This window comes from Anas acuta, chromosome 1 (genome assembly GCF_963932015.1).
Source record: "Anas acuta chromosome 1, bAnaAcu1.1, whole genome shotgun sequence".
NCBI lineage: Eukaryota > Metazoa > Chordata > Aves > Anseriformes > Anatidae > Anas > Anas acuta.
Window position 1 is genome coordinate 128,482,943 of NC_088979.1, and position 12,847 is coordinate 128,495,789.

Below are 12,847 nucleotides of genomic sequence, written 5' to 3' on the forward strand. Positions count from 1 at the left end.
AGGGAAGAGAGGGGGCAGCGGACCTAATCAAACTGATGTGGGGTCAGAACCTCGTGGTTTTTAAAGGCCCTTAATGTTGTCCAGCTGCAAATTAAAGCAGGGAGAGAGAAAGGAATTAGGGTTGGGGAACTGGAAAGAATGGAGTAAAGATCTGTGGTCGCGTGTGGGTGTGTGTGCATGTGTGCATTAAAGAACAGGGAGACCAGTTTGTTGCAGTTCGGGTGTTTTTTTTTCTTTTTTTTTTTTTTTTTCTTTCCCCCCCCTTTTTTCCTCATCTCTCCTTCATTCACCCCAGTTCTGGGAGCTCGGTGCCAGGCAGACCGCTGGCCAGGCAGGCTGGCAAGGCACCCAGCTCTGCTCCGGGGGGCTGCAAGGGGAATTTACTCGGGGCATCACTTGCAGCCCCCAGACCCTCACCTGGCCGCGGCAGCCGGGCAGGGGACCGGGGGGGGGCTTGGAGAAGAGGGGTGTGCTGGGAGCCTTGGGGGGAGAAAGCTGCCCCCCAGCACCAGGAGTCCCGGCAGGAGGAAGGGGAGGCGGTGGTGGTCGTCATTCGTGCTGGCGGTGCTGGCGTGCGGGGCCGGTTGATGGAGTTTGGAGCCGAGGAAACTTTGGTGGCGTTGCCAGGCCGGTTCGCAGCACTTTGTGGAAAGCAAGAGCTAACAGTGAGACCGACAGAGTGAGTGACAAGTTGTTTACAGGTTTCCTTGAAGGGGCCTCTGCTATATTTCAATCTGTCAAAGTTGCTTTTCTTCCCTCAGAACAATGCCTGATTGTTGTGTTGTGCTTTTTTTTTTTTTTTTTTTTTTTTCCCCTCCCCAAAGAGAGAGAAAGAGGGAGAGAAAGAGAGAGACCAGGGAGGGAGGGGGGGAGAAAGGAATGAAAATTCTTCGGAGTACAAATGCCTTTGGTAACATTTTTATGTCTAATCTTTTCTCCCCTATTTCAACCCGCCCAGAGTTGATAACTGTTTCAATTTAATCAGTCTGCTCTTGTTTTATCTTCTTTCTCCGCTGATCTTCCCCAGCGCAGGGGATTTGCTCCCGGTTCGCCGCTTTAGGTGGATTGCCGGGCTTTTATTTTTGTTTTTGCCGCTCTCCCCCCACACTTTTTTTTTTCCCCGATTTATTTTACCATTTTTTCTCACACCCCCCTCTACCCCCCCACCCCAAAACACGCTCCCCCCCCCCCGCCCCGCGCCCCCATCCCGTTCCCCCAGCCGCCATCCCTGGCGGGGACCGGACCCGCGGGGGGGACCTGGGGGGGGACATCGGGGGGGGGACACGGAGGGGGGGTCTCGTCTGCGGCGAGGCGCGGCCCCTTTAAGAGCCTGGTCAAGGAGCCCTCGCTCAGAGCGAGCGCGCCGGGAGGGAGGGAGGGAGGAGGGAGGGAGGGAGAGAAAATCCATCGGTGTGGAGGGCTCGGGCTCACTTGACAGGTTCAGTCGGAGGCGACCGTAGGTGGCTGCTGTGACAAAGGGAAACTGCGCTTTTCCAGCATGCTCACTGACCCTGATTTACCTCAGGAGTTTGAAAGGTGAGGCGAGTTGGCGGGGCGGGGGGGGGGGGGGGGGGGGGGGTTGGGGAAAGAGGGGGGAGCGCTGCGTTTCGGGTTGTGGGGGGCTCTTATTATTTTATTTTTTAATTATTATTATTATTATTATTATTATCACCCCCCCTTCTTTATTGCGCGTTTCCCCGCCGCGCGTCTCCGCTGCCCTGCGGCGCGGCCACGGGGCGCAACTCGGGCGCACGCTGCGCCCCCCCCCCCCCTTTTTCCCCCCTTTTCCCCCCTCCCAAAAGAAAAAAAAAGCAGCGTGCAAACCGCGTGTCCGCCGTGCGGGGGGGCGGGGCGGCAGCACCCCCCCCCCCCTTTTCCTCCAGCACCGGGGCTGCCCCGGGGTGCGCGGCGGCGGGGGGCTGCGGGAGGGAGGGAGGGGAGGGGAAGGGGAAGGAGGGGAAGCGCAGGGAAGAGAGGGGAAGGCAAGGGAAGGGGGGGGCCGTTTCGCCGCGCCCTCCCGGGAAAGTTTGGCGGCCGCCCGGCGGAGCGCACGCCCTTTTGTTGCTCGGCCGGCAGCGCGGCTCCCCCGGGCACCGCGGGGCCGCCGAGCGGGGAAAGTGCGGCGGGACCCCCGCAGCTGCCCCCCGAACCCCCCGAGCCTCCCCCTGCACCCCCGCAGCCGGCGGCCGGGGCTTCCCCCCCGCCGCCCGCCCCGCCGGGGGTCCCGGTGCCGGCCGCCGCCGGCAGCTCCAACTTGTGCGAGGGTAAAGGAGGGCGGGATGCGCTGCCCGGGCTTCTCTTCTTCTTCTTCTTGTTCTTCTTCTTCTTCCTGTTCTTCTTCTTGTTCTTCTTTTTTTTTTTTTTCTTCCCCTCTCCCTCCTTCATCTCCGTGAAAGCTACCTCCTGTATAAACATTTGGTTGTATCCGACTATGCAATGCAAGCTAGGTGCTAGACCAGCTGGTTAAAAATATGCTAAGTCAAGCTGTTCATCGCTCAAACCTCCCGAATTGGGTAGTAAAGGCATAGAAAAGAAGGCAAGATAAAAACACTTTAAGTGGGCTGAGGAACACGCGTGCACGGAAAGGACGGGATGGAGCGTTTGAATTAAGAGATCGGAGAAAAATAAAATCGGGAAATGCAGAAAAGAACTATTTTAACACTTTCGACCCTCTTTCTGCAACCAGAACACTTCCTTGCTAGAAAGTGGAATTGGCGTTGCTGCGCTGCTCCAAGGGCTCCCTTAATACAATTAATTTTCCAGACTTGCTTGGACTATTTGGCGTTTTCCTCTGTTTTGTTATTATTATGGTAATAGGAAAAGATGGTTTTGTTCACGTGCATTGCATCAACTTAGTTCAACTACCTGAGGAAACTAGTACCGTTTGTGGTGTCAAATCTGGGGTAGCATCACAGCAACACGCTTGTCTCGCTCGTGCAATTAGTAGACCAAAGTATTTCATCTGCATCACTAAGATCATACATAGAAATTTATAAGCAAGCGGTTTAGATTATTCTTTGAACTTTGTGATGAACAGCATGCTTATAAAGTCTGTGAAGCAGAATCAAGTCCTTTCATTTTCCGGTTGCTGGACTTTTTTTTTTCCTCTGAAGTCTCTGCATCGTATATATTTATCTAAATTTTATATACAAACAAATCCTTTTGGACAAAACATCTTCTGCAGAAATAAAGCAAGCTTCTTTGCTCTTTATTTTTAGGAGTACGATTCATTTTCAGGGATCCCAGCTTTGCTCTTGTAAACATTCTAGTTAAATAATCAATAAACTGCTCTCCTTTTGCTATGCAGATAATAGCAAGCGGTAGAAATGGGAAGCAATAAAAACGAACCTCGGGACATACAATTTATTTATTTATTTATTTATTTTACAATTTTCCTCCTGCAGTTGAAATTGGCGATACAAACCAATATCTCTGTTAATCATTACCATTTGTTTACATTGCGTGTGTTTGACTATAGTTACACACACATACGCAGGGTAGATACTGTTCGTGTAATATATGTGTATTTATCAGAAAACAGCCACGAGGACGCACTGTCTCTCACACACAGATGCACAGACACACACGCGCTCACGGGGTTCACATGTGTACATTTGCACGATGTACGGGGACTGGTTCTTAGACGTTCGTAGCAGGTTATTTGCCCAGATCCACAGCAGGCTCTGTTCTTGGAGCACATTTCTGCAGTCGCTGGGGTCCCACATGTCATATCTGCATGACTGACTTCAGTTGTGCTGCTGCTGCCCGTCTCCCACCGTCCCCTTTTAAACTTGAACAGCGAATTGCAAGGAGGTAAAGATTTGTCAGGCGGAGTTGTTTGCAGTTCAGATCTCTGAGTGTCTGCCTGTATCTCGGAAGGTTGTTCTGCTTTCCCTGTCGTCTCTTCCATGATGTGTCTGTGTATCCTGGTAAAGTTTCTGGACTGCTTGCAGTTTGAGGCACCCCAACTCGAGAGATCTGAATCAAGGGGGCTTCTCTTACGTCTGTGGTCATTATCATGGGCATCTGTGGTACGCGCTTGGAATGAAAATGATCCTGAGTGTCAGACGAATAAACATTCATTAATTCGTTCAGCATCAGTAGTAAATTGCACTAGATTTTGTCAATTGGCATGTATAATTAATTACCGTACCAAAAATGTGAGGGCTTTCGTGCTTTCCTGAGAAGTTACTTGCACTTCTTTCTTTCTGTTTGTGGCAGTTCCGTTGCTTGATAGAGAGGAGCATCAGAACGCGTATGCTGAGAGGGATGATGTTTGCAGAAAGGTAGTAGGAAGAAATTGTAACTGAAACCTGCTCTATTTATTACAGAGGGCAAGATTAACTTCAGGGACATACTTTGTGATGTACCTGTGGCACTCTTGAATTGGCTTTATAGGTCTCAAAAATGATAACTTTTCTTTTGCCTTTTTTTCTCTTTTTTAAGTTTATTTTTAAGATGAGTTATCATGCTTAAATATATCAGGTATGGCTGCAATAGAAAGAAAGTTTACTTTGAGGAAAAGGTAGAGATAATGCGGCCAGAACCATCATGGACAGCTGTGAAATTTACCGAATGATAAGACCTCAAAAATACCCAACATAAAGTTTTAATGTCTTAATAAAATCTGGTAAATGAAAAATAGATAAAGTGACTGCTTAACAATGTCCCTAGTGTATGGAATGTTCTTAAACCCAAATTAATTACTGCATATTTACATTTCTCTGTAGGCTGGGAGAGAGGCTATGCTAGGCATCAGGATAAAGTGGCATCCTTTCTCTTTCTCCTTTGCATTCTTTTCTGTTTCCTTTTTTTTTTTTTTTTTAATATGCCAATTCAAGGTAGAGAAGTATGCAGCATTTGTGGAAGAAAGGTTAGGTTAGTGCTTCCACAGGAAAAAAGGAAGAGCTAGAAAAGACAAAAGGCGTGGATGGGAGCAATGGGGATGGGGACAGCAGAACAAGTTTAGCATTGACAGTCACTAGTTCTGTGCCCTGGAAAGATTCCGTGCGCTAGTGAATAGCGTGTAGAGAGGAGAGGCTCAAAGATGTAAAGCAAGCCTCTGCTGGGAGGAGAAAAATATACTTAGCTGCTTCACTGCTGCACTGCACGAGTCATTTCAGACTCCCACTGAATTTATTTTGGGGTTGTACCAACACTGTCAAATGGAGAAATCATTTTCCTAAAAGGAAACTTTGCGTATTCCTAAGTGCTTTTCTTAGCTAAAGTTACCCTAAAAGCTTTCTTCTTCTACTGCATTTGCTGGGAATTTTGGAGAAAGAATAATGCCGTTCTATCAACCGGCTTGCTCAGAATGATGTCCCACTCTCCTAAAATCTACCTGTAGAAGTATGAGCGATTATTCCTTCATTTAAAGTAAGACAACGAGATTTCTTTAATACTGGGCTGAATAGCATTTGCCTTCCATGGAGATGCTTTCAGAAAATGACTTTATTGCTTGCGTATTTAGGTCTAGGGGTTTGGGATCTGAAGAACGAATGCAGTGCCAGTTAAAAGTTTCAGACGGTCGTTCTTTGCCGAGACAGAAGTCGACATGATTTTATTTCTCTGAGATGAGTCTGAAAGAATTAATGCATTTGCAGACTACTCATTAATGTCCTGTGTGCGCTAATTTCATTTGTGGTGCTTATGCTTATTGAGGAAGAAGTTGACTGTTACAGATTATAGATTTTAATGAACATCTCAATAATTTACCAGTTGCTGCAATTGTGAACTAGACTTGGAACGCAAAGAAAGCGCAGATGAGAGAAGTGATGAGTGACACACCAGCCCTCACAATCCCACTGTTGTATTCACTGCATTTGAATCAAATCGGGAGTTTGGCATTACTAATTCTGGGTGGCTGGCTCATCGTATGCATTCAAGGAGTTAATTAAAACACACACAAACACATACACACACTCTCCCACCAAGCATCTTGCGATGTTTATGTGCATAGTGTGTTTGATTGGTACCTTTAGATAGGAGAGGAATTGTTTTTCCTTCTCTTGCTGTCCAGAGATCTTAAATACATAACTAGTTTACAAAATATTTACTACTTCTCGGGGAGCTTTTAACAAGCATTTATGGCTTTACCGTTTGAGAGGCACATAGTATCTGGCTGAGTTACTTTAATGTGAAGTTCCCTGATGATAGGATAGGCATTCATGTCCAAGTAATGCGACATATCAGTAGCTGTGTTTAAAAATATATATAACATTTATACAGGAGAAAGAGTATCTCCCAAGGTAGATTTACAGTTTCCTTGCATGCTTTCATACTGTACTTTAAAATAATCTCTTAATGTTGAAGTTTGCATGTCAGCTACCTCTGCAACTCTTGCAGAAGTGAGTTTGATATCCTGATATCCTCTTGGCTTTTTTTTTCTTTTTTTTTTTTTTTTTTTTTTTAATGAATTTCTTGCTCTGGCCTGGTTTAAGTATAATTAACTTGTAAGTGGAGGGGAAAAACATTGTCCCGTTGTACCTGCGCGTACTGGAAACATCCAGTGCCTGTGAGTTCTGCTGCAGTGGTCAAGAGGAAAGGAGTGCGCGCAGCAATTAATCCATTGCTGTGGTACGGCTCTGCTGATGGCAAAGAGCGGGCTTAACAAGGAGTATCCTTAGAAGCAAAGCGCTTTTCCTTTTGAAAATATTCGTGAATTTTTATCTCTTGGAACACGCGCCAAGTCTCCGGTACTTCTTACAAGCGGAAAAAATAGTGTCTTATTTGAATACCTTGAAAGTTATACTGCAAGCTAAGCAGATCCTGGCCACCTCCTTGCAGCACCTCTGCCAGTTGAAGTTCCTTGGAGGACCTGGGAGCCCACTGGCATTTCTCTGCCTGGCCTTGCGCAGCGGGCACCCCCGGTCCACAGGGCGGCCTGGCCCTGGGACGCTTTTCCATGCTCTGTCGGGCCCAGACAGCTGCAAGTGGGGCACCCCAGGGTGGGGAGTCCTACAGGGCCACCCCAGGGCCTGGGTCTGTCCCCGAGGCCAAGCCCAGTGTAGAGGAGGTCTCTGAAGCACCGTGGTGTTGTGGGGTCGTATGTCTGGAAAGACTGGAAGAAGTGGGTGGGAACTGGGAAAGCAGCTCTTCTGCATTGCTCTTGCACCTAGCTTTTTTTTTTTTTTTATGGGTGCAGTGTTTGTTTATTCTTAGCAGAAAAAGAAAGAGAAGAGGCACAGAGCTGCATTTTGGTTGCAGGAACTGCCAGGTGTTACTGTGCAGCTGAGGAGCGGGTGAAGTGGTGCCCATGCGGGGGTGGCTTAGCTGGCTGGTCTTAAGGACACTTCTCAACGTTGTCCTACACCCCGTTTGGGTCTGTCGAGGCACTTCTCTTCGAATTGTCCGTCTGTCACTTTAAGAAAAAAATTTTTGTTCAACGTGATGGTGCGATTTTTAACTTGTAGAACATAGAGAGTTAAAGTGAAAATGAGAGAAAGCTTGGGGCTCGCTTTGAAAGTTTGAAACTGGAGTTGACCTTGTTTCCCTTAAAAGTGTTGGGGGATTAATCAGGTAACATTTCTCAGTCGTTCTGTATGTAAATATAAAGGCTATATTGTAATTATGTTTGTTATTTTAAAAATTGATGTTTGATATTCTAGATTGCCTTTTTATACATTTTTTTGAAAGACCAAGCATGGAAATTCATATCAGCAATTGCTTTTTGACATCTATAATAATTTTATTTTATTTCTGCTTTACTGTATACTTCTTCTGTTGTTTTCTCAAGTTCATATAGACAGACTTCATTGCTTTTTTTTTGCTTTTTTTTTTTTTTCCATAGGATGTAGATGTCTATGTGCTGTTCAATCTCAATATATCATAAAACGTTACCTTAATGCTAACTTTTATGTGTGGTTGTATTTTTCTTTTATTAATGCATATTTGTTTCTGTTTTACTAATCTTAGCATAATCCCATTACTTCTGGGGCAAAAACATAAGCGGAATGAATAGACATTGAATTTTCTTGCCAGAAGAACCAGAGTTCTTTTTAGCAGTGAGGATCTCTGTTGTAGGGGAAATGTGTTATTTTTGCATAGTTAAGACCATTGTCTTCATCTCCCGTACTTCACGAACCTTTGTAGCTCGGGAGAAAAGAGAACAAGGAATGTAGTTTATGTGAAGAGAAACTCATACAATTTGTCATCCTTTTGGTGTATTTGGTGCTGAGCTTGTTGTTTCTTGATTTTAAGAATGTGGGAGTGAAAAAAATGTCCCATATTTCATTCATTCATCTCACAGGTTGGACATGGGCAACAATAATCAGTCTGATGGTGAGCTGGAGCTACTTGCCAACTCAACAGATAGCATAAGACCAAGAGTAAGGAAAATGTTAGTGGCTCTGAACAATTCAGAATTTTGTTCTTACTTTCTTAGCATGGTTAATTGGAAAGATTTCACCAAACTTCTTCGGCCAATTAAAAGTGTGAGCCTAGAAAAACACAAGAATGAGTGTGCAGGTATGCAGACGCATTCCTGTTTGTTCTCTGTAGTTTGCAGTGTCCTGTTACTGGATTGCATTAAGCTGTTATCTGCCGTTTGCTGAGAGTCTCAAAGAGGCTGTACTTTTGTTGAATGGGATGTGACTAAAATTCATCGCAGCCCAAAAGACCTAAATGCAACTTTGCTTACAGCTTTTATAGCGTAGAAAATTTAGAGGTATTTCTTGTTTTAAACGAGAGAAAGTTTAATGGCGAGCATGAAGCATCGAGTGTCCTTTCACCGCTGGAGGCAGCCTGCCTGTGTTAGGGTTGGGGCGCTTTGGCGGAGCTCTTTGCTGGGAGGGGGCATTGGCTTGCTGTAGTGCTGCCCATGCTGCATTTGACTGTGGAGACGCTTACGGTTTCCAGAGAAATTCCCTTAGCAGCCTCACTGCAGTCACTTTTTGAAACAAGACTTGGAAGCATTTTCTCCAAAGCTTTAGTCAGGTTTCTATTCATAGGGCTTTCTCCCTAAATTTTGATGCTGTGGCCTCACTGGGGCAGAGGCTTTTTTGGATAGAAATGAGATGTGTGGGAAGGTGATGGTTGATAAGGGCGGAGGGAAGGATGTTCTTACCCATTTGGCATGTCTATTAACAAACTGGGTCATTTTGTTGTGTTGTATTTACATGACTTGTTCCTGTGCTGGTGTGAAATGTGAATCACCAAAACATGATGATTATTTAAAAAAAAAAAAAAAAAAAAGCTAAATGAAACAAAACTGAAATAGAACTAAAAAGCTAAATGAAATCAAGTGAAAACAGAGCATGCAACATAATTCTTTTGGTACAGTTTCATTCTGCAGTTGCCGAGTAAAGCCAAATAGATTTCTTTTCTACTTCCATTAAAAATATCCAGGCTTTTGTGAGTTTGAAGTGCACAGAGACACAGAAAATACAGTTGTATTTTCAGATTCTGCCTTTGGTTTGTCTTTTGCTCATACTTTTTTGAGATTTCAGTAGATATTTATGGGCAGTGTATTGTAAAGGTGCCTATTGACTCACCTTTGTTGAAACCATATGAACACAGAGTTCATTTTGCTTTTGTAACTGAGATGGGAATGCAGCAGAATTTCTCAGTGGAAGACTCTTGTCCTTTGCTTGTGCTTTGTAAGTTCTTCTAAGATTTGATCTCCTTGCCTAAACTTTGAAACTAATTGTGTGACTCAGTAAAACAGTAGGCTATGGTGCTTGTGTGAAATACCATGCAAAGCTGGAGAAAAATACTGTATTGCTCACAAGTATGCCATGCATCTCTTTTATAGATAATCTGCATCTGTATTAGTGTCATTGATTTAGTGTGTTTTTGTAGAGTACAGGCATCCTGAATCAGGACCCCATTATGCTCGTCACTGTACAAACACAAAAAAGAAGGTTTCTTTCCATTCCACAGAGCAGCCTTTGTGCTTGGAGCTTAGACTAATATCAATGTGTCTTTGTATGGGAAAAATTCAGAAACAGAGAGTAGGTAAGAGATCCCTAGTATGGTTCATGAATGAAATTTCAGTCCTGAAACTGTGCTTTAGAGTTTTTAAATCGAGTAATACATGTGCATGTATGTTCTATCTCTGTGTATTTTTTACACATATATATGTAGAAGCTGCTTTACTGCTAAAAGTACAGATACTGTTAATCGTACTTCCTCTAATGTCTTCTGATTGGGAATCCAGAGCATTTGGAAAGCATTAATATACAAATCAGGAAGATTTCTGTGCTCTTCCAATTGGGAAGCAAGATTAGCCTCAACCTGTAGATAAGAAATCTGAGGGACAGTGTCATAAAATTTTTTTGCATGGATGGGTTTAAAAACTAGAGATATTGACTGCTAGTCCTGTTTTTTGACCTCTAAACCATCCTTTTCCATCTTGAGCTCCATAGAACTGCAAATTACAGACTTGTGTCTACCCAATTATAATTTCTAAAGGTCTCCTCCTAACAAGATGAAAATGTAAGATTGGAATTACTTAAATATGTAAAACAGGGACTTTGGAGTATAAATAACGGTATAAAGTACAGAAATATTTACTGCCTGGGCCATGCTAGTGAGGACTGGCAGGGAATACCGTCTCCAGCCCCGCCAGTTGTTGGAGCATGAACTCACTACCTGGAGGCCACTGGGGAGAACTGAGGTTAGGTGGCAGCGGCTAGGCAGCCAACTGAAAGACCGTGTGCGTAACCAAGGGTCCAGAAAGGGTTTGATCATGGAGAACAATTAACATCTTCAGCCATATGTACAAGAGCTGTCAGATGTTTTATAACCTAAGGACCAGGCACTGGGGGAGTCCAGGAAAAAATTCTTCACATGGAGAGTATTAATGTGAGGAACAGACTCTACCGAACGCAGCGGTGCAGGCAGCCGCAGCGAGCAAACCAACTAGCTTAAAAGCAAAAAGCGTGGTACAGAACACAAAATGCACGGTGATTCCTACCCGCGTTCCTGACATCTGTTTTTTAAATGTGCGACAGAGATCCAAGATGAAGGAAATGAGACAAGCTTATTAAGAGGGAGGAATTATTTTGTTATTCATATAAAAAGTTCTCCTAATCCGTTTCGGTATTTTTTTTCTGTTTCCAACTGCATGCTCAGTAAGAGTTGAGCTGAATCGGTGGGCTCTGCAGGTAGGTTTAGATCCAGCCTCTGTGTTGCATCTCTCACCCATTTTCTCAACAGAGTGTAATATAAAGTAAGGAGTCCTGAGTGGATTTGATCTGTGTAGCTTATGAATTTTATGACTGAGCTATTAAGTTATTTTCTTTGATAAGCTTTTTAAGAGGGAGACTACTTTCAAGATAATGGATTATAATCAGGCATGTGCCATAGTATTTCAGGAGTAGTTATTCAGCAGTGTGTTCACAACGACCTATTTTGTGATAGGGCCAGCCAAGGCATCATTTTAAAAGGTGGCCATTCACACCGAGTGTTTGGTCTCACTGGCACTGAAGTTCAGTGTCAGGTCCTAAAAGTGTAAGCCTAATTAATTAATGTTCTGCTCAACTCTGTGAAAAAGGCTGGTGTTTTTCACCTCAGTAAACCAGGACAGCACAAAGTGGTGGCTAGTGAGAAGATTGTGGAGCAGAATCCTGACTTTCTGTAATGGGCAGCTAACTTACATTGGTTGCAATGCAGCCCAAATTTCTAAAGTGCCTGCAGAAGCCTCTACAGATCTGTAGATTTCAGGAGTTCTGTATGAGCGTGCTTTAAAGACATGTTAACTAACTACTCCTCATAAACAACATTGTGTCTCTGGCAGATTAGAGCCATCAGCCTGGCGGTGATGAAAATTCACCTGAATTCTGCCAGAGCTAACATCTGGGCCTTAGTGGACTTGGCACTGTACTCAAAATTAATCTTTGTTTTGAAACTGTGTTTTCTAAGGTAGTAACTCCTGGTTGTGGCCACCACAGTCTGAAGCAAAACCACTGCACAAAAAATGCAGTCTACCAAATATACGTGTGTTTGATAACCTCGGTTGTCAAAACTGTGACCTCTGTTAATTAGTCACCAGGCAAATTATTGTCTGCAGCTCCCAGACTCCATGAGAACCCCGAGCAGGTAGCAGAACCCCATACCGGTGAGCATTTCTGGATTTGCTCTTTGTGGCGATAAGCAGCCTATTGATGAATGATGTGAGATGGGTACCCAAAACAGAGGTGATGTGCCCCGGGTTATCGAGTGTAACAGCAGCCGATACATCAGCGATTCTTGGAGGGCTAGCTGCCCTTATCTGGAGCAGACCCCTGCAGAACAGCATAGCCTATCGTATATTTCTGTATTAGATCAAATAAACCAAGTAAAGCATAATATTTAATCAATGGTCATCAAATAAGAAAGGCAGAGCCTTATTATTGCAATAATTTATAGAATTTCCTTCTCGGCATTTATTAGAAAGGTGAAAACAAGATGAGTGAAGTTGCCGTTGTTATAGTGGCGTAGAGTCTGCTGTGGAAGCCTGTATTTTTAAAAGCAGCTCTAAAAAATTAGAGCATAATAAAAGTTAGAACATTATTTAAAAAAAAAAAAAGGATGAAGAAGATAAATAAAATAGCTTTTTACATACATATGCAGTCTATTGAAAGGCCATCCAAAGCACTGATACCAATTTAAGAAGATGATCTTTTGCCTTAATTATACATCTGGGAGATATTAGCTGAACATTTTGTGGAGAACTGCGAATACCTTAGTTGCCAGTTGTCTAAAATGCTGCTAATGATTGCTTCAGTGCCAGTGTTTTGATGGCTAGAACCTAGGCCTGAATATGAATACAAAGAACTCAATCTAAAAAAAAAAAAAAAAGCGTGTGCACACACTTTTTATACAAAACAGATTTCAACCATCTGCTTGGCACTTAGCTTTGTGACTA

General features: G+C 43.9%; 1 protein-coding gene across 21 annotated transcripts in view; it reads left to right on the top strand.

Annotated features, from left to right (window-relative positions):
- SOX5 (SRY-box transcription factor 5) overlaps window positions 1-12,847 on the top strand; it is a 644,424-nt gene that overhangs the window by 349,496 nt on the left and 282,081 nt on the right. For 12 of the 21 annotated variants that reach the window (XM_068654969.1, XM_068654987.1, XM_068655126.1 and 9 more), the window contains exon 1: window positions 1,379-1,536. The exons of 8 other annotated variants lie outside the window; for them this stretch is intronic. In XM_068654969.1, coding sequence (XP_068511070.1) covers window positions 1,499-1,536 — 38 coding nt within the window. In that variant the 5' untranslated portion in view covers window positions 1,379-1,498. Of the gene's footprint in view, window positions 1-1,378; window positions 1,537-7,165; window positions 7,519-12,847 lie in introns of those variants that run through there. One more of the 21 variants, XM_068655078.1, reaches the window with a different exon arrangement.